This window comes from Drosophila rhopaloa, unplaced genomic scaffold (assembly GCF_018152115.1).
Source record: "Drosophila rhopaloa isolate 14029-0021.01 unplaced genomic scaffold, ASM1815211v1 contig_115, whole genome shotgun sequence".
NCBI classification, from domain to species: Eukaryota; Metazoa; Arthropoda; class Insecta; order Diptera; family Drosophilidae; genus Drosophila; species Drosophila rhopaloa.
In genome coordinates this window covers 3815455-3837290 of record NW_025334990.1, presented here as the reverse complement: position 1 = coordinate 3837290, position 21836 = coordinate 3815455, and the positions used below count along the sequence as shown (strand labels likewise).

The 21836-nt window shown below is 37.6% G+C and overlaps 2 protein-coding genes and 2 non-coding genes across 4 annotated transcripts; all 4 read left to right on the top strand.

The window, feature by feature from the left end:
• The first annotated feature begins 2640 nt into the window (after positions 1-2640).
• On the top strand, positions 2641-2712 carry Trnag-ucc. Its single transcript has one exon. It is a non-coding gene; the product is annotated as a tRNA-Gly (tRNA).
• Positions 2713-9437: 6725 nt separating this feature from the next.
• On the top strand, positions 9438-9509 carry Trnag-ucc. The gene has a single exon. It is a non-coding gene; the product is annotated as a tRNA-Gly (tRNA).
• Positions 9510-15425: 5916 nt separating this feature from the next.
• On the top strand, positions 15426-16362 carry LOC108037130 (caspase-1-like). Its single transcript, XM_017113632.2, has 2 exons — positions 15426-15837; positions 15893-16362. Exons 1-2 carry the CDS (start codon positions 15540-15542, stop codon positions 16306-16308), a joined length of 714 nt encoding a protein of 237 aa, XP_016969121.2. The 5' UTR covers positions 15426-15539; the 3' UTR covers positions 16309-16362.
• Positions 16363-18830: 2468 nt separating this feature from the next.
• On the top strand, positions 18831-21099 carry LOC108037131 (L-asparaginase-like protein GD25160). Its single transcript, XM_017113633.2, has one exon. The coding sequence runs from the start codon at positions 19549-19551 to the stop codon at positions 20758-20760; it is 1212 nt and encodes a 403-aa protein (XP_016969122.1). The 5' UTR covers positions 18831-19548; the 3' UTR covers positions 20761-21099.
• Positions 21100-21836: the final 737 nt, after the last annotated feature.

The window sequence follows — 21836 nt, the reverse complement described above, 5'->3', positions numbered from 1 at the left end:
ACAAATATCTATACAATCTTAACCCATTTAACGACATTATTTTCAACATGCAAATGAACAGCATAAAAGTAAAACTAAAGATACACAGAATTGCTTCTCACTATCGATTGAACCATCTATATTATTTGTTTAAATTTTAAAACAAACACTACCAACAAAATGAAGAACCAATAAAATTCCAAATCCCAGTAGAAAAATGGGATTTGGGAACCATCAATAGATTTGCAGCTCTAATAGTTAGTCTATCCTTCAGCAAATAAACAATTAATTATATTTTTTCGGGTCATTAATCGGAATTTTATCTTTCAAAGGCTGAGAAACATTTGTTTGTTTTAAATTATAACATTGTTAAATTAAGGTTAGCTCCTTTAAAAATTGTTGTATCAAATTTTAATTATGGCTTATGACTGAGAGTGATTTGGATACCACTATTTGGAACGATCAAAATGATGTTCTTAATTTTGCTTTAATTTCTTTACATGTACATGAATATGCGTCCTTTGGATCTGGGGGACTTGTTTTGACCATTGCCATCCGTGTGGCTGGCCTGCCTTACAAAGTTGCTGTGTGTGGGCTCCTCAAGGAGGAGGTTGTCGGTTGAAGGGGGTTAGGCATCTTGAAAATATATGGTCCGTTGATTACCGCTTGCTGTGATTTTTGATTATGCAGTTTCCGTTTCGTTTTTACTGGTTTTTCTTTCACCCATTCATTCTTTTCAGTTTTTTTCATTTTGCATATGTAATTTTGTGAGCAACGCATTTCAAGGACTGTTAAACGCAGAGTTCTTGCAGTGCATAATTAGTTCGATACGGACACTCGTAAAGTCGGGGTATAACCGTTTCATTATGATCGCAAAACCAGTCAAGGAATTCTTGAGAACCAACTTTACTTGATTTTAAAATATAATTACCAAATCAAACCAATAAGCACGAGCGATTAAGGTGTTAAGCCAAACCGTAACAACTTCATATATGTTCTACATGAGCTCAAGGCAAAGTTAATGAATTAATCTGCCTGAAGAAAACACAAAAAAATGTTTAAAGAACTCACGATTTAAAAAGCTATACAAGTTCAATCAATTCAAAGCCCATTCAGCATATGTCCGGAATAAATAAAGATTAACTCCATTACAAACCAATCTCTTTCTTCAATAATCCACCATGACTAAACAAAAAAACTTTTTTAAAAAACTGGAACCTTGTTAAGCGATTAACCCCAAATAATGAAGTCAATTAACCAAAGTAGACAACTCAATAGGCAGTCCAAAAGTTAAAGAAAAGAAATATCGAAATAAATAAATTACAAGAGGGAAACTCTTTTTGGAGAGCAACAGGTTCGGACAATTTCCAACGCCAAAGTTTGAAACTCCGGCAATGACATCATTTGGCATCAGTGTCAACTTCATTGTTTTCCCCCTTTTATTTTCTCCCTCTTAAGATGAAAACCCACCGTATCCACAATCCCAGCAGAGTCCCATCAATTATCTGCCACATAGAATGGTCGAAAAAGGTAGCCAAATAAAATGAGCATTCGTTTGATAGATTTTGATGTATTGCCTGCAATTTGTTAGGCCCGGCAGAATGCTTTCGGATACGGGAAATTACCGACACGCTGTGAGCGGATCATACAAATTAATTAAATACAGGGGAGATCGATTCAAAAAAACTTTAGGGAGTCCATGTCAAAGATCGAAACGAAACACGATTTGGTTATTTAGGCTCGAACTGCTGTTTGTCTTTCATTTTACACGGTTCGCCAGGCGTAAAATAAATATAAAAGAGCTAAGGTTGGTGTGTAATAAATAGTTAGGCTGGTGGACCGCATGTGGTTCGCCTTTAACCTTTTGTTACTTGTTTTTCTGTGGGTGGGTGTGTTTTTTGAGTTATTTGACCCACCGAACTACCTATTTGCATATAAAAGCTTTGGCAGTACTAATGGAAATGACTCTAAAGTTGAAATCGTTGGAAGCCCTATCAAAAGGGTGAGCTATACCAATATGTTACACTCACTTTTACAATTTTAATGTGAACTTAAGTTCCTAAATGCAGCTTGTTTACTTAGATATCATAGTCAGCAATAAGTTCAAAATTAAGATTGGCAAACAGTTTAATATTTTATTTGTCAGTAAGTATCAAAATATAATACAGTGCAATTGCTGAAAAGTGATAGACTTATCAGAATATAAACTTTTTTAAATAGTTCATTTTTGGAGACCAAAAATAATAGTATTTCTTCTTTTTTTGCAAGTATTTAAAAAATAAAAGTGACTATTTTGTATATAAATACACGAATTAAATTTAATATTATTTAACCTTTGTATTTGTATTATTCTGTCGTTTATAAATTATATTGAATTATGTTTATTTCGTAAAAACATATATACATAGTTCGCTATCTCTTCATTTGCTTGACAACCATGCCAAATCAAATTAGTTTTACACTGAACCCAACATAATCTGTATTTTCTTCATAGTTGCTAAGTTGACCCAATTTGATAAGCGAGAAAACAAAGATTTCCATTGTTTTGTTTTTTAAGCGGGCGTTTGTTCTATTTTTAGAACACACTTCTCTTTGAGTACAGGAAAGAGTTAATGGGTGAGTTATAAAAATAAGGGAAAAAATTCTAAACGTTTTCAAGGGGCGTCGGTGGTGTAATGGTCAGCATAGTTGCCTTCCAAGCAGTTGATCCGGGTTCGATTCCCGGCCGACGCACAATTAAATTTTTTTATTTTTGAAAGTATTATTTTTTTTATTTATTCAGCAGTAACAACCTTTTCTTTGTTGGTTATAATATTTTCCTCTCCAAAAAAACCAGAAGTATTTGTTTGCCAAGCACAATTTAATACAATACAGGTTGCAATTTTACTTTAATTATTGCTTATTTTTGCCTTTTAAAGGTAAATTTATAATTCAGTTTTAGCCCTTTGGGTCTATTTAGTCATTTACAGACTAAGTCAATTTATTGATTTCCACAGACAATTAAATATAACACCTGTTTGGAATTAAAGTCTTTCAATTAAGTTTATTACCTCTAAATGTATATTTCCTCTAAAACCAAACATTTGCATAATTTGCATTGAAAATTTAATTATGCTTACATAGCTTTAGACCTCAACATGTAAATATTTAAGCTCGTAATTCGCTTGGAGTTCGCATTTAAGATGAACGTCTTTGGCCAGGTCCAAGGTCAATGAACGTACGCCTGAGTGGGGGTATAAATATACTAGAACACGGAGTAATTAGTATGCCGTTTGCGTATGGCAAAGCGTTTTGTTTGCACTAAATTCTCAATAACAGATTTTCGGAGTACCAAACAGCCGGTGAAAAATAATCTCATATTTAAACGGGACAATAAAGAAACCAGAGTTAGTTTCCATTCACAAGGTTCTTAAGAAACTTAAAAAAAAATGTTTTGACTAGATCCTTATCCGATGTAAAATTAAATGTTCCATATTATACCTAACATATCATTTAGAATTTATCTGTTATTTTGATATTATGTAATCATGTTATTTTCATATTGTTTTATGCATTAGACAATATATTATCAATTGTATCGATTTATTTTTCACTTCTCATTTTATTAGCAATTTTAAATTAAAGTAATATAATTTTAAATCTTAACAAATATTATATTTAAATAAAATTTTATTCTGCGCTACTAATATTTTTGCTGGTGGCTCTGACTCCTTTTATCCTCTTCCTTGGCAACTCATTTGCTATTCATTTCGCTGCTGTCCTGTTCTTGACTTATGCGTATTACTGCAAATATCAATTAATGCAGAAAACGTGCGTGAAATATTCAATCCGATTTTTGCCCTGGACACGCACTGACCTTGGATTATAATCAAGCCCCATGTGGAGCTGTGAGGCAGATAAGAACTTGTAGACGGCTAACATAATTGATTTGCAGCCCGATTTATGTGTCTGCCGGCAGAGGGGAAAGGGTCAAAGACACGCACATAATCGGAAGTTTCGAGTTGCCCTCGCAAGGCCCTCAAATATTGTTCAAGTTGCTGGTTTGTCGACGATGTTGCTGCTGTGTCGTTGTGGTTGCTGCCGTTCTTGCAACATCGGAATATGCAATGCGTGCTTCAATGCATTCGAAAGCACTTCAGGTATCATTACGTAAATACTCAAAGCTGCCGCAATATCTTGTAACACCCTGGACTAGTAAATCTCGGTTAGTTGGCGCCAGAATAACAACATTTGCAATTTGTTTAGTCAACCAAATATGGGAACAGACCTAAACTCATGCTAATAATTTCAATAAAAATTGTATTAAAAGCTAAGGATATTACCTAAACTTATGCTCATAATCTTAATAAAAATGTTATGAAAAGATAAAGATGGTATCGAAAAGATTTACAATTTATAAGGTTCTATTTGGTAACCACTCTAAGATTTAAATCATTATTAACTGAGAAAATAAATATAATGTTTTTGAAGTCTGTGGTATTTGATAACTAACATTGTACTGTAACTCTTATTATTTTGTTACCATTTCATACATTTATAGTTTATTTTTCATAAATTAAATAATATAAATTAGCATCGGAGTATAAGAAAGAAAAATCTATTTTTTCATTGCGGCTGGCCCTTTTTCCCTGCCTCTAAAAACAATATTTGGTTTGGTTCTCTCAGCTGCGCTTTACGTTTTTGGCATTTCAATGGCTGCCACGCCCCCTTTTCATTTGGCTCCCAGCACGCTTTGTTTCGGTTTTGTTTATTTGGCATTCGCATATTTATAGCAGTTACTGTCTGTCTCTCCATATTATGATGACCGTTCAGCTGCCGTTGTTTTGCTTTTGCTGCCCAGTGTGGCTGATGTGCCTCCGAATTCTGTTTGTGTTTGCTCTGCGGCATCTTCACAGCTGAGTGATTGCGGCCCAATATTTGTCTTTGTCCACCGCTGCTGTGCCACCGGCAGCCAAGGGTTAAACGGGGTCAGAGGGCAATCGGTAGGTAGGTAGGTGCTGCGGGACCGTCAAAGAACGGTTTGAAAAACGAACCATTTGTAATTGTAATTTTTGCAACATATGCTCAAATGAATTCTCGAAACAAAGGGTTTCGAATAAAATAACAATTTATTTACTGTTAAAGAAAATGGGTTTTCACGGGAATAAAATATTTACATTTTGTAGTTAAAGAAATAAAGTTCAAATGTCTTACTAATTGGTTCGCTCTTTTCTATAAATTGGTCTAAGGTCTATTGATTATAAAAGTAATTGAAAACAAAAGTATCAATCTTAAGATCTTGATGGTTTTTTTCGCTTACCAGCAATTATCAGATCCCATCTTGTCCCGACCCCCCACACACACTCCCCTAGATGATTCCCCCAGATCAATCGCTGTCATCTCATTCTATTTCCACATCCATTTAGCATCTGCTTCAATCTGCCGCTCAATCGCCGGCCAGCTCTCTCCGCATTAATGTCTCTGTTAAATTGCCAGCTAAAAGCCAACGAGTCGTGGAGTTTAATTAAAAAAGAACCTAGGCTCCCGCCTTCCAACAAACATACACACACACACACACAGGCGCATATCAATTACGCAGGCGATTAAGCCAAACAAACTGCCAACTGATTGGAGATGCATGCCAATGCCAAAACCAAAGACCTGAAAGGAGCCCACAAAGATGAGGCTCTCAGCCGTGCACTGAAAAAAAAGAAATTAGTTTTATATGAAATTATGATTTATATGAAATTATCAATAGATTTAGCCATACATTTTTAATTGCTTACATTAAACAAACAAACAATTAAATAATTGTGGCTTAATCTGTTGATAATTGTAATATCATCGCATATTTTTAGAACATTTTAATGAATTTTATAACCCTTAGACATTTTTTAATGACATCCCTATATATTAATATAAGCTAAATTGTGTTTGATCAACACAAGAAATGAACTGACCATTAAATGTATGATTTTAAAAGCCATTAATATTTAATAATAGGTATTAATAATCGCTTAAGAAATAATCATTGTCTTTATTTAAAACCATTTAACACAAAATAAATGTACTTAAGACTAAATATATATTTTATACATTCTATGATATTTTGTTGGTTAAACTTTTAATTACTCTGTAAGAACGATGCACTTGAAACTAATAAATCATTGATCATCATAGAGTATTTCCTCACATTTTTCTGTGTACAAGGCGTCTGGTTTTGGTAGCACACATGTCGCGTTCGTCGATAGAAAAATGACCAGAACCCAAGCGACGGGGTCTAGACCGCGTTACGCACACGAATTGTCAACTGGTTAAAGGAAACTGGTTAAGAAAATTGCAGCCTTGATTGCATGTGACCGGCAGCAACACGCACATACATCCGATGGCTGGGAAGACGGGGTTTTAGGCCAAGTAGAGCCTCCAACGGGGCCTTAATTTGGCTTAAATGGCCGGCCAAATTGCATGGCTACCTCAACACTATGCAAATGCAAATGCATTTTCCTCTCTCTGTGTCTGCGTGTAATAATTTTCCAATTTCATGCAATTTAATTTCCGTTGTCAGCGGCAGACCAAGTATTCTTCGTTATTCAGGCTTGAAAATTCACAACGTCGCTAAATTGTCGCTATTTTTTCGGTCGGTCATGGTGCATGGTAATTGCATTTTGTTGTTAATATCTAATTCCATACTATTACCGTTATTTGTTGGACCCGTTGTATAAAGTCAAGGCACTAAGATATGGTTACAAAAAAATAATAAAAATGCTCAAACAGTTTTACATTTATATTTTTTGTTGCAGATAAATAGAACTATAGCAAAAATTTTATATTAGTTTTAAAGTATCAAACTGTTGTATACTTCGCTTAGGATTATTTGGAAGATTTCTATAATTAAATTAATGGAAATTTATGAAAACTTAACAGAAATATATATTTAAATGAGTAATACTTTTATTGTGGATGTGCTATTATTTTATCCAATTAAAAGTCTAGAATATTTCTAGCTTAAATAACCCTTGTAAAAAAAAAAAGAAAACACAAAACCTTCCAACAATGCCGAAAAACACGACCCAAGAAAATGTGGCCAACAAAGTAAAAAAAAGCTACCACTGAACCAAAGTACATCCCATTGAATTCTGCACATCCACATCCACATCCACGTCCACACTCACCCACCATAAAGTGGACATTTCATGGCTCCGCGGCGGCGGCAACAACTTCGTTCTCACCTTGATCCCAATCAACCTTTGGTGACATCGGCAACCTCCTTGCAACATACTCCTCCGATCCGAACATGGTATCCACATAGCGCTGAGTTGCTCGTCGCTTATTTTTATTCGGCCTGTTCCAGCGTTTTGGCCAACTAATTAGCGTGGCTAGAGCACGAGGCTGCGATCCTTTTGGCCCGACTCTGCAACAGCTGCAAAATGTATGCGAACCGAGCGACAAATTTGCAGAAAATTGCTCATGTGGTGCACATTCTAATTCTATTAGCCAAAGCACCGCAAGGCAATTATGAAGGCCAAGTGGATGTTGCTGGTTGGCCAGCTTCTCATAGCTTGATGCCTTTAATTTCCGCACGCACAGCTTGCAAATATTTTAGAGGCGAACGAGGGGGAAAACGGGGGGAACTGGACACTGGCCAGTGCGGTAAGCAACTGTCCGCCTTTGTAATTTACTACCCGAAAGACCCCTCTGGGGTCCCACAATTTACCCCCTCCGACTTTGGCTTACGCTCGTATAAATAAATGAAAAATAAAGATAGCCTTTGCAGCGTGGAGTAAACCACCAAATACCTATTACTCTTATTAACCATACAAAATATGTGACTTATTTTTAGACCCCTAAAAGTATGCCAACGGATTAACATATATTAATCAACCATATACAAACAGTATACAAAACTAATGCTTAACAATTTTAACCGCTAAACTACATACCTTTAATACACAATAAGTATTAAGTTGCAAAGCAAAAAATTTGCATGGTATATAAATTATTTTTTCGACTTGGCTACGACAAAAAATGGAATTTCACTTGCAATCAAAATGTGTGGCAAAATTAATATGAATATATATTTTGGGAAAATTTTAATTAAAATTGTTTATTAAGGCCAGCAACATTGAAAGTTTTATGCACATATTAACTCTCGCATGCAATAGCAAATATGCACATTTTAATTTTGCGGCTCAACTTTGACATCATTTTTTTTTAACTTATTTAATATGAATAGCATAATCAGTTTATAAAACTATTTACATATCCATCATCTCAATCACAAATTCACACAGACTCACATCACATTGTTTGACAATTAACTGAGAGTGGCTAGAATTTCCAGTAGGAATTGGAATGCTCTCTAAACGAATTTTTTATTTATGTTTAAAAAGTAATGCAAAGAAAGTAACATAAGATGAACATACGAGTATGGTTATAAGTACGCTTACAAGTAATAGTAAAGAAAAGATTGTCACCTTCACATTTAAAAAATAATTTAAAAGCAAAATCAAATTTGTCTAAAATAACTAGGCCATTTCTAACTTGAAGCCATTATAAAGATAGATTGAATAAATATACATATATAAAATATAAAATGATAGATAGAATGATAGATACTTAATGCATTATAAATTTAAGATGTAAAAAAAAAAGGCTGTTTACTATAAAAAAGCTTACAACCAAGACTAATAAACCCCTTGAAAGGGCATCAAGTTTACCATTAGTGGTTAACTTTGCGCACAAACTGTCTGTAAGTGACGAGCTCAAGTCGGAGGGCATAGGCCAAACATAGCCTTCGCTGATTATGGAGGAGAAGATGAGTCGCGGAAAGGAGGCAGGGGAAATAACTCGGTACTATCTGAAATGCAGATGATTATGATATTTGCCAACTGGCAGAAACTTTTTTAATAAGTTTGTCAAAAGCAAAGTCTGGCAGGCAGAGTCTTTTTTTGCACAGAAAACTCGTCGTTTTCCGCCTGTTCGTTTGACATTTGGAGCCGTTGAGCAAGTTTGTCCACAGGCGGTCTGTGTCGAACAGAAAACCCATTGACCTTTGACACCTACGCAACACCTACGTGGAGGTTGAAGAGGTTTCCACATAGTTTCCACACTCTCGGTGGTGCTGGGCAAACAAATTTAAGCAATTACTCTCAAAGCAAATAAGCAATCATCATAAATATCATTTTATTTATCTTACGGCAGCCCATAAATTTTAAAACTTCTTGCAATTTATAATGAAATAGTACGAAATGTCTGATATTAAAGTGGCATGAAGTGAGCTTAGATTACAAATCGAGATAACAGCTGTTTATAAATTGTTCTATTTTTAAGTTAAGAATTTATTTATTATTGCATAAGCTAAAATTCGACTAGCGCTCGAAATACTCTCTTTACTTTTCTCTTCCTTCTTTTATTCCCCATTCTCTTTTTCTTTCCATCTCTTAGTCTTAGTTAAGTTATTTTCCTCTCCTTTTCAAGCGGCGTCGGTGGTGTAATGGTCAGCATAGTTGCCTTCCAAGCAGTTGACCCGGGTTCGATTCCCGGCCGACGCAGTGATATTTTTTTTATATTTAAGTTTTTTTACGTTTTTATTTATTACTAAGTTTATAATCAACTGAACGTTTTATTTACGATTGCGTGTGAAATTCGTATCAGAATATTTTACTGTTTAAACTAATTTTGTTTTTCGTTTAGAAACTTTGAAACTATTTGAACATTTTCCACTCCCACGGCTTTTTCATAATTCCCCAATAAATTTATGGAAATTGCTCAAATCATTGACAATCGAAGAAGCTCAACTTTTTGGTCTTCATTTCCGCTGTGATTTGACGTTTTGCATTCTTAATGTGATTGAGCGGCCAAATCAAAAATTGGTCGCAACACAAATTATCCATTAGACGGGACATCAGCGCGGTCATAATGGGCAGTTGGCTATTATCAATTCAAGGCGATTAAACGTTTATCGATTGACACAACATGGCTGGTGGTCCCCCCGCGTTCTATAGCGTATATATATCCCCATTCTCAATCCCAATCGCGATCCCCAGCGCGCTGTCAATGCTGTCAACATAATTAACGGCAAATGTCTGCGTCCGACTGGCAGCCAAAGTCTCAGGGCCATGACAAGAAGTTATGCGACGGATTGTGGGGATGATGACGATTTCCACGATGATGGTTGCTGGCCCATCGCTCCCGTTATAATTTCCCCGCATAATTACACGAAATATGTAAATGAGTGAAGGCGTCGCCAGTACTTGACTTTGGCTTTGGCTTCCTTCGTGGGAGTTCTGCACAGTACAAAAAAGGTTGGATCATTAAGGAATATTTAACAGAAAATTAATGTACATATTTGGCAAACAATGTATAAAATAATATAGATTTAATGCCTTTTGAAAACTCTTTATATTCATATAATAAATATTATTATTTTGTGTTGTGCAGAACTTCAAATAAAGCTTTTTAAAGCTAGTCCTATAGGATATGAGAATATATGGATATGTATTTAAACACTATATCTTAGATTTAAGACCACGAAATTTACTATTTCTTAATATAATTATACATACAACCAAATATAAATACATACAACCTGTTATGTACATTTTTAATTTTTTGATCAAGCAGCATATTTTTTCTATGTGTGACTTTTGTTCTAAGGTTCCCTCGCCTGTATTGTTGATTATTAATATGAAAGGTGATTACGCGCAATTAATGCATCAATGCAATGTTGGTGAATATTGAATATATTGAATACTAATGATGCACACACACACTCCAGATAATTGCGGGCCATAAATTGCAAAGTCAGGGATGCGAGAGATGCCAAAAGGAGCAAGATTCAAGATTCAAGATTCAATGACTCGGGCTCGAGGGCAGCAAACTCCAACCACTCGTTCGCATAGTGGGGCCACTAGTCCCGTCTAGTCGATGTCATTGGCTGCAGACATTCTCCAGACAGACATCCCGCCCTGTGGCCATATCTCATTGTCATAACGGACAGTGCTGACAGTAAATAATCCATCAATAATTGCATCCTCCAGTTGGCCAAGTTGGCTGCCTCTCTGGTTCGAGTTTTTCCAGTTGGCCTGGCTGGAATGGCCCTCGGCGATTTCCACTCTCGGCCATGGCCAATGCTTTATGTCAATTGTGCTGACATTAATCATGGCAGTTTTGATTGCTCGATGTCGCGTTCTGCTTAAAATTGCCCACCCAAGGGTTTGACAACTAGAAAAATCTGCCACAAACTCTCTTTGGGTGTCCGCTGGAACTGGTTTCCTAGTTGGGGGATCTCATCTTGATTAAAAGTAGTTGTCTATTCGTTTTGACTTGATTAGAAACTGCGTGGAATGTTGCTTTTATTAATCCAGTTCAGTAACTGTCGGTGGAGGATTTGCAGTTCTATAACTTTTTTATGATTAAAGCTCAGGAAAAATACTCTTAGGTTACTTAGTGTAACACTTGTAAAAATATTTTTATTTTTAGTAAACACAAGTAATTCGCTAATTAACTTAACTTGCTTTCGTTCAATATGTTTCCAAAGTAATAAAAATAAATACAATTTAACAAATTTATACATCTTTTACATAATATATCTAATTTTCCATGTAAAACTGTGAAAAAATTGGAGTGATAATAAAATATACAATCGTTAAATATTATATATAAACAAGAAAGGAAAGCTAACTTCGGGCGGAGCCGAAGTTGATATACCCTTGCAGAATACTCTATAATTATATTCTCCAAAATTATTCCTATGATGCATTCTTAATACTCATAAAAAATCCAAACTTCCTAACTTTAAAAACACCAAAGTTATGGCATTTCCAATCGTTCAGTTATATGGCAGCTATAGGATATAGTCGGCCGATCCTTATGAAATTTGGTAGGTCGGATTGATTGGCCAAATATAAAACCCATAGAAAATCCCAACTTCCTAACTTTACAAAAACGAAAGTTATGGCATTTCCGATCAATCAGTTATATGGCAGCTATAGGATATAGTTGGCCGATCCCGGCCGTTCCGACTTATATACTGCGTGCAAAGGAAAGAAGGGTGTGTGCAAAGTTTCAATTCGATAGCTTTAAAACTGAGAGACTAGTTTGCGTAGAAACAGACAGACGGACAGACGGACAGACAGACAGACGGACATGGCTATATCAACTCAGGAGGTGATCCTGATCAAGAATATATATACTTTATAGGGTCGGAGATGCCTCCTTCACTGCGTTGCACACTTTTGACCAAAATTATAAAAAGTATTTTTTTAAGAACTAAGTATTTACAGTAATTGTGAATTTGGGAAAACTCCTAACTGTACACCTGTTGGCACATATAACTTAGCCCCAAGTTCTTCGACTGGATTGAGATATTCCCACAGAGACAGTCGCTGAAGTGGTTCGTTTATATTTGTTTATGTTAAATATTGGAGTGCATGTGGAAGCCACTAAAAGAGAAGAGTTGAGCGCCACTTCAAGCCATTTTCAGGTCAACTAATGGTGGCATTTCGGCGAAAGGCAAAGGTAACAGGTAAATGGCAAGAGGTAACAGGTAACAGAGGAGCAGAACATGCATCAGTGGCAACAACAACAGCAATAATGTGAAGAACTTTTTACTGGAAAAGTGGATTTTCTTTTGCGCCATTTTGCGGCATTTTACGTTTCTTTGGCTCGGTTTGCTGTTGCTTCTCTGCCACTGCCTCTCCTTTAGCCTTCCTCTTCTGCTCCTCGTGGCAGTTTGTTTGTTTGTTTGCCTTTGGCTTTGGCGAGTTATTTACGTTTTGCTTCACACAGCAACTTAACCCATGCCACCCCACCGCCAAACCGCTCGGCACAAAGTGGTGCTCGTGGCTGCGTCCAGGCGCAAAAGTGTTTGTAGCCGCCAGCAAGCTTATTTAGCCGCTCAAGAGCCTCTGCAGACGGTTGGTTCTTGTGGTGGTTCTTGGGGCGGTTCTCAGGGGGGTACGGCGGGGGAGGGGGCACGGCGGGGAATCTGGGTCAGGGTTCAGACTCAAAGATTGTACCTGACATAGAAATGTTGCGCCGGGGGTTAAGTAAAGGAAGCGAAGGAAGCGAAGGAAGTGAAAGGATGTGGCGCTGTCAATCTGCTAATTTTTGAAAGTAGTTTGCGGTTACTGAAACCAAATCAAAGGTGCACCAAAGAAATGAAATGGGTGAATAAAATTGGTTACCTAATGCCAAGCATAAGGCATCTGTTAAAGCCTAGTATCCAGATCGACAAAGGAGTATGCTAGCGTAAAAACTTTAATTTTTCCAGTGTGACCAAAAATTTCGAGAGTTCATCGGATTTAAGCATGCTACGGTCGTACTGTCAATCAGCTATGCCCTTTAAATTAGCAAATAATTATCAGAAAATTAAAACAAAACAACTGTTAAATTTAAATTGTATTGTTTTTTTAATTTCTTTGTACAGCGGCATACTTGTCTTGCCAAGGTATTTGATAATTTTTTTTTAAGGCTCTTTCCCGCAAATACGATATTTGAATCTTAACTGCTTGTCAACAAGCCCAGCTGACTGACAGTACGACCGTAGCACGCATAATTCTGATGAACTCTCGAAATGTTGGTCACACTGGAAAGATTAAAGTTTTTACGCTAGCGTACTTGTTTGTCGATCTGAGTACTAGGCTTTAGTTTCAAAGATATCGAATTGAAACTTTGTACACTCCCTTCGTTCCTTTGCACGCAGTATATATGTAAGTCGGAACGGCCGTGATCGGCCGACTATATCCTATAGCCACCATATAACTGATTCGAAAGTTAGAAAGTTGGGATTTTCTATGGGTTTTATTTTTGGCCAATCAATCCGACCTACCACATTTCATAAGGATCGGCCGACTATATCCTATAGCTGCCATATAACTGAACGATTGGAAATGCCATAACTTTGGTGTTTTTAAAGTTAGGAAGTTGGGATTTGTTATGGGTTTTATTTATGGCCAACCGATTCGACTTGCCAAGTTTCATAAGAATCAGCTGACTATATCCTATAACTGGTATACTACTGATCGATCGGAAATGCCATAGCTTTGGTGTTTCTTAAGTTAGAAAGATGGGACTGGCTATATCGTATAGCTGCATATACCTGAACGATCAGAAACGCGATAACCTTGGTGTGTCCTTCAGAGTTCTGGTTATCAGCCGCCGCAGATATCGATAACCAATACAACGGTGCGGTAATACACTCATACCAAAATTAACCCTAAAAATAAGAAATTCGCCATATTTTTGACTTTACAGGCATCGCACCTTAAATTTTAGGATAAATTTTTCTAAATTTAAGGGCGTTCCTTTCTAAAATCTAAGGCAAAGGGCGCTAAAAACAAGAAAAACTTTTCCAAAAAATAGAAAAATATTTCTTAAAAATACATCATTCATGATGTAATTTTTCATTCAGGATTTATGGACTTATGTATATTTATGTATGTGTATTACATATGTATATGACTTAAAGCACTTCGCTTTTCATTTGTAAAAGTCACAAAGTTTGTATTAGTATTGCACTAATGAATTGCCCATATCTATTTCAACTGTAATTCTGTGGGGAAGAGAGAGGAAATTTGTGTACACCTATGATATTTATTTCAGTTTTTACAAGTAAACTCCGATAAGTATCTTTATACCCTTGCAGAGGGTATTATAATTTTGGTCAAAAGTGTGCAACGCAGTGAAGGAGACATCTCCGACCCTATAAAGTATATATATTCTTGATCAGGATCGCCTCCTGAGTTGATATAGTCATGTCCGTCTGTCCGTCTGTCTCTTTCTACGCGAACTAGTCTCTCAGTTTTAAAGATATCGAATTGAAGCTTTGCACACACCCTTCTTTTCTTTGCACGCAGTATATAAGTCGGAACGGCCGGGATCGGCCGACTATATCCTATAGCTGCAATATAACTGATTGATCGGAAATGCCATAACTTTGGTGTTTGTTAAGTTAGGAAGTTGGGATTTCCTATGGGTTTTATATTTGGCCAATCAATCTGACCTACCAAATTTCATAAGGATCGGCCGACTATATCCTATAGCTGCCATATAACTGATTGATCGGAAATGCCATAACTTTGGTGTTTGTAAAGTTGGGAAGTTGGGATTTTCTATGGGTTTTATATTTGGTCAATCAATCTGACCTACCAAATTTCATAAGGATCGGCCGTCTATATCCTATAGCTGCCATATAACTGATTAATCGGAAATGCCATAACTTTGGTGTTTGTTAAGTTAGGAAGTTGGGATTTTGTATGAGTGTTAAGAATGCATCATATGATTAATTTTGGAGAATATAATTTACAGAATATTCTGCAAGGGTATTTCAACTTCGGCTCCGCCCGAAGTTAGCTTTCCTTTCTTGTTAGGGTTAATTTTGGTATGAATGTGGCCCAGTATGCAATGGTGTGGATGCCACCTTATCTCGAAAGCGCCCTTCATGCGAAATTCTTTTTGCCTTTCAGTTCCGCGAGAATCGTCGTTCGAATCAAAAGTGCGCCACGCCACAAAAAAGGCAACTGCGGACGGGAAAGCGAGATAAAGATTGTAAGCTCCAACACACGGAAACCGAAGCGATAATGGGCAGCCAGCAAAGCCAGCTCAGCGAGGTCATGGAGACGGTCACCAATCCAGCTGACGAAGTGCTGACCTCCACTGCCGTGCCCAAACCTTTAAAGTCCAGCCTGACCAATAGTAAGCTAGGGCCCGCCTGGGTCTACATCTTTAACCACGAGCGTTTTGATAACAATAACGAGTTCCGCATGGGCAGTGCCCAGGATGTGAATGCCCTGCGCGCCGCATTCGAGCAACTCAAGTGCAAGGTGGAGGTCATCACAGACGCCACTCTGGCCACCGTCAAGCAGACGGTCAAGATGCGTAAGTAGAGCCAAATTTGTTTATAGTTCCGTATTGAACTCCCCATCTCTTACAGTTGAAGCCAAGGACTTTGAGGATAGGAGCGCTCTGGTCCTGGTGGTGCTCAGTCATGGATCGCGCAACGATAGACTGGCGGCGAAGGATTACGACTACTCCCTGGACGACGACGTGCTCTTCCCAATCCTGCGCAACCGGACGCTCAAGGACAAGCCCAAGCTGCTTTTCGTGCAGGCCTGCAAGGGCGCCAACAATCTGGGTGGTTTCATGACAGATGCCGTCCAGCTCAACGGGTCCCCCAACGAGATTCTCAAGTGCTACAGCACCTACGAGGGATGTGTCTCCTATCGCACGGAGGACGGTACTCCATTTATTCAGACGCTGTGTGAGGTTCTCAATCGGAAGGGCAAGACTTCAGACATCGACACCATCATGACGGACGTGCGGCGCGTGGTGAAAGCGCTAATCAAGTGAGTTATCCAAATGTACAACGTTGGTTATCCAAATATACATAATTACATGTGATCAGTCATAGTATTTTTTAATACAACTTTTCCTCAATCTGAAACATGGACCAAAAAGTCAAGATGTTTAAGAATAAAACAACAATAATAATAATACTTTAATTGTTTCCGGGGGGCGCTGTCATCACTGACGATAACATTGATAATTCTATAGAATATATAATATATATAATCAATATAAATCAATATATATAATATATTAGAATCAACATCGATTTCTGATAAGTATACTTACGGTTATTTTTATACCCTTGCAGAGGGTATTATAATTTCAGTCAATAGTTTGCAACGCAGAGAAGGAGATATTTCCGACCCTATAAAGTATATAAGTTAAAAGGTTGATTATAATTTTATATTAAAAAAAATCATCTTTTCTTTATTGAGTTGGATTAAGAACTAACTTTAATTAAGCTAAACAATTATTCATTATGACTACGCGTTGTTCCATCGCTGCCACCGTCTCTGCCGCAGCTGCTGTTTCTGCTAACGTTCTTTATTATTATTGGTTGCTGCTATTCTTCGCTGTCGCTGTTGGCCAATTTTAATTGTCATTGGCCAATGCATTAAAGTTATAGTTTTTGTTGTATGCACTTGGCCAAGTTCGATCAACTTTGGAAATTGGCTATTCTGCATTCCCACGATCGCTGACCGAAAGGTGCAAGCTCAGCGCACGTGGCTTAGTTCGTGTGAACTTTATTTGGGGCATTTGTTGTGCAATCAATGCTTACTCTTACTTATGTCTGGGTCTTTATATAATTTTAGGTGTTAACTTATATATTCTTGATCAGCATCACAAGAAGAGTCGATCTAAGCATGTCCGTCTGTCCGTCTACGCAATCTATCCCCTCAGTTTTAAATCTATCTGCTTGAAACTTTCTTTCTATTGCACGTAGTATATAAGTCGAAACGAATCGGATCAGGCGACTATATCATATAGCTCCCAATGGAAAAATCGGAAAACAATTCAAACAATTATAAATTAATTGTTTTTAATTTTTTTTGTTGTCTTTTGAAATTTGGTAGTATTTAAATATTATGGGATTATGGTTTTAATTAAATTAAAATCGAATAACAAAATCATATAGCTGCCGCAGAAATCGACATAGCTTTATTGTTTTTAGTAATATAGGCATAGAAATCAAAATGTAGTCGATTTGTAATAACTGCAAGGGTATTTAAACTTTGGCTTGCCGAAGTTTGCTTCCTTTCTTGTTATAAATTTTATAATAATTACATGAAATAAAGAAATAAAAACATCTAAGCCATTTAGCAATTGCTAAAATGTAATAACTAATTTATAATTACTAAAAGTACACACAATATCATACATTTTTTTATATATTTTGCGAGCTTTGAAACTATTGCCGTTAGTTATAAATACATCCAACACACACTTCAATCCACAACTCCTGGTCGCATTTAGCCAAATCCCACAATTCCACAATTCGCAAATGCCAAATTGCAGTTCGAACAGCGAACAATATTCAGTGACAACCGAACTACAACACCAGCAATCAAATCAGCCAATCAACTGTCGATTACTTAAGCCATTTTCAATCAACACGGCCAAAACCCAAACTGGCTAGCACACACACACATATTTAGATGCAGATACCAACACAAATACAGATGCACAGCCACCAAATTACAAATCTCAAACGCACAATAAACGCAATTACAAGCGTGGGAGAGAGAGAGAGAAAGGGGGAGAGGGAGTGAATGGGACGGAGAGAAGGCGGACCGCAGGGCAAAATACGGGGGCGAAAAGGAAATCGAAAGGCCGGGCGCCAAGGATTTATGCAATTTCGGCCCAACAACTAACCATTTGCTGGGCTCCATCAATCAATCAGCAGTCAATACATATGGCCAACATGATTGAAGTCAATTGTGAGAAAAACAGCATTTTTGATAAGTGGACAGGGGGGAGGGTTAATGCCATTGGGAGCAATATAACCGTGGGCCCAAGTCCAATCAGCATTATCATAAAATCAGCAAAACGATGAAGAACTTATGCCAAAAAATTAATGAATAGCTTAAATTTTATGAAAAAAAAATTTAATACTTACTTGTTTTATAAAATCTTTAATAATACTGTTTACTAATTTATACTGTTTTACTTATTTGTTTTAAAAATATTTGTTTTAACTAAGACTAAGTAAAATAAATATATACATATAAATAAATAAATAAAAAAATAGATTTAATGATTCTTAAAAGACCCATATTTTTCATATATTTTTATCTTTTCTTTAACTATAAATAAATATTTAAAGATAAATAAATAAATATATGCTTGAAAAATAATAAATATCTTATTAAATGAGGAATAAAAATATTTAAAATATTTAAACTGTTACGTGTAACCTACCAAATTTTCACATTTGTTGATTCTTTTCCCACTTCCAAAAAGCATTGTGCTGAAATATTATTCCAGATTTTAGCCATTTAGTCGTGAGTGGGTGGCAGTTTTGACAGCCCTTACCAATTGGCAGTCGTTTTCTCCTCGTCTCACAGACGATTGAGATGGAAAAGTTTTGTTTTCATCAGATATTTACGCACACATTCCCATCACCACACATACGCAATCAAGCAAACAAACGAACACCCATAAATTTATATAGACAAAGTTCGATGCATAACAAATATTGTATCTTATGAGTTTGTCTGGCAGATATCTTGCTTGTTGACAATGCATGAATAGGATAAATACTTGCAAATTGTTTGTAGTAAATAAATCATAAACGTATCTGAGCTATTCAGGCCTGTAATGTATTTGCGGAGGTGTAAATTCCATGTTTTACTAATTTTATGGTTTGCTTTCGGTAAACATATTTTGTGGTCCTCGAATTTTATAAGTTGTGTATGGCTTTGATGAACTGAAATAAATTTAAATGTATGCAGTCTACAGAACATTTTACTACTTTTAAAATATTTTAAATTACAAAAGTAATTAAAACTTGTGTTTGGCGTTTTATAATGTCCATCTGGTGATAGTCTACACTTTTAGGCCTGTTTTTAAACGTTATCTCAAAAATAGGTTTGCAATTTAAAAGCTTAATTTAATGGTAAGTCGCTACGAAATTTACAAAAGTGCTATGATTAATGCCTATTCAGCAGAGTCGCCAGATTTCTAATCGTCCCCATTGTCGATGGTGGCCGCTTTCAGTCATGAATAAGTTCTACCCGGAGTATGTTTGCGCAAAGTGTTTGCCTTCGACTGCTGATCCTCCTCCTGCTACTGAAATCCGCCTGCACCGTCCAGGAAAAATCCCGCAGATACTTCTGGAGCACAAAGTGGCGAGAAGGAGCGTCGAAGGTGTTCGCCACCAAGAAGACACAGATACAGCCGCTGTTGATCAGTACGTGGAACTACACGGATGCCAATCTGCAGGCATGGAGTGTCCTGCAGCAGGGACCTCGAAGGACTCGGCAGGCGGTCATTCAAGGATGCATGGCCTGCCAGCACCCGCGATGTGGCCACCTTTTGGCCGGCGGATCTGCTCCAAACTCCGAAGGCGATCTCACCCTGGAGGCAGCCATCATGGATGGCGCCAGTTTGGGTTACGGCGCAGTGGCCGGAATGAAGGGCGTTCGAAATGCCATCCTTGTGGCAGATGCAGTTCTGCGGCACACCAAACATTCCCTGCTGGTGGGAAAGAGTGCAGCAAGATTTGCCCGTTCCATGGGCTACAAGGAGGATTACCCGGCGAGTGTGCGCACCGAGGAGGTCCTGAAGAAATGGCAATTGACAGGCTGCCAGCCGAACTTCTGGCGCGATGTTCACCCTCCTCCGCTGGACAACTGCGGTCCCTACTCCCCCCTGCCCCGGCATCTGCTCCAGCAGCCGCTGCACCAGGAATATCCCATCGTCCAGGGTCACCACGATCAGCTGGCCTTCCTGGCCCTGGATGCGGAGGGCAAGTTCCATGTGGCCAGCCACTCGAGTGGTGCGCGATTTCGAATTCCCGGTCGAGTGGGTGACGCGGCGGTGCCGGGTGCCGGGATCTATGCGGACAACGAGGTGGGTGGTGCGGTGGCCAGTGGGGATGGCGATGTCCTGATGCGCCACCTGCCCGCCTTCCTCGCCGTCGAAGCCCTGCGGGGGGGAGGAACGCCGGAGAAGGCCGCCGAGGGGGTGGTGCAGCGCCTGCTGAAACACAACACCGAGTTCAATGGGGGCGTGGTGGTGGTCAATCGAAGGGGCATCTACGCTGCCGCCTGTGCCGGAATGGATGAGTTCCATTTCGTGGTCAGCGGGGGAAAGGGATATCTCAGCATGGCGCGGGTGGAGAGGATCAAGTGCGTGGATCGGGATGAAGTCGTGGATGGGGGGCCCAAGGGATTATATCATGCAGCTCCCGAAAAACTGGTAATGCCAACGGCAAAGGGAAACATCATATAGATAGGTACAAGAGGTAGAGGGTCTTAAGGGTCTTAAAAGCGGGTTTTAAGTACGTCCATATTAAGAATGAAGTAATGGGGTAAGAAATATAAGAACAGTACAAAATGCTTATAAGTTCTTACAATAAGGACTTAACCAGCGAAGATGTATTGAAGTCACTTTGTGATAGCGGAAGATGGAATTACGTCCGTACCCTTGCTTAAATGTATTTCGTCTTTTTGAACGTGATCAGAAAAGTGAAAAAATATAACAAAAATTCAACAAAAGGAGGAAAGAAAGAAAAATCAGTTGGATAAAAAAAAATATTATATAAAATTTAGTATCTATAAGTTTAGCAAGTCCAGCCACACAACAAGAACTATAAAACAAGATTATTGTATTACCTTATTTTATTATTTTTTTATACTTAGCTATAATTTATCAACACCTGTTGACCCGCTTTAACTTTCTTGTTACATTTTTGTTTATTTTAATATTTTTATTTTGATCACTCTTATTTTGTTTTGTATCATTTCCTTTCTTTATTTACCAGGGCTAAAAACTTTTTACTCGCCACGACTAAGCTCCCAATTTTGGTGTAACGATTTCAGTTTTCCCGCTTTCCTACATTTTTATTTTCCTTCACGCATTTTTATCCCAAATTCATCTGTTTAGCATATTTCTTTGTTATGTTTGTATTATTTTCGTTTCCTTTTCCATTTCGGGGCTTTCCCGCCCTCTCTGTTGTCGGATTGTGTAACGTAATCCCCTCGTGTTGGTTGTAAGGGAAAATCTGTTGTAAATGTATGCAAATAAGTACAGATGTGCTTTAACTTGCGTGGCCAACAAAGTTTGACCTCCAGCATTAAAGTCAGCACGGCAAAATTGTTAGGTATAGTTGTAATTACTATGTAATGCATCAGTATTATTATGTTTAATTCGTTGATTTAATATAAACTAAGGAAGTCAATGTCAAATGACCATTAAAAGCACAAATGTCTTACTCGTCCTATCTTTTGAACACTCAGATTAAAAGTCAGTGTGTCATAAAATTGATTGCCATAACTCACAGCGATCGAAACCGATAAGTTCCATAG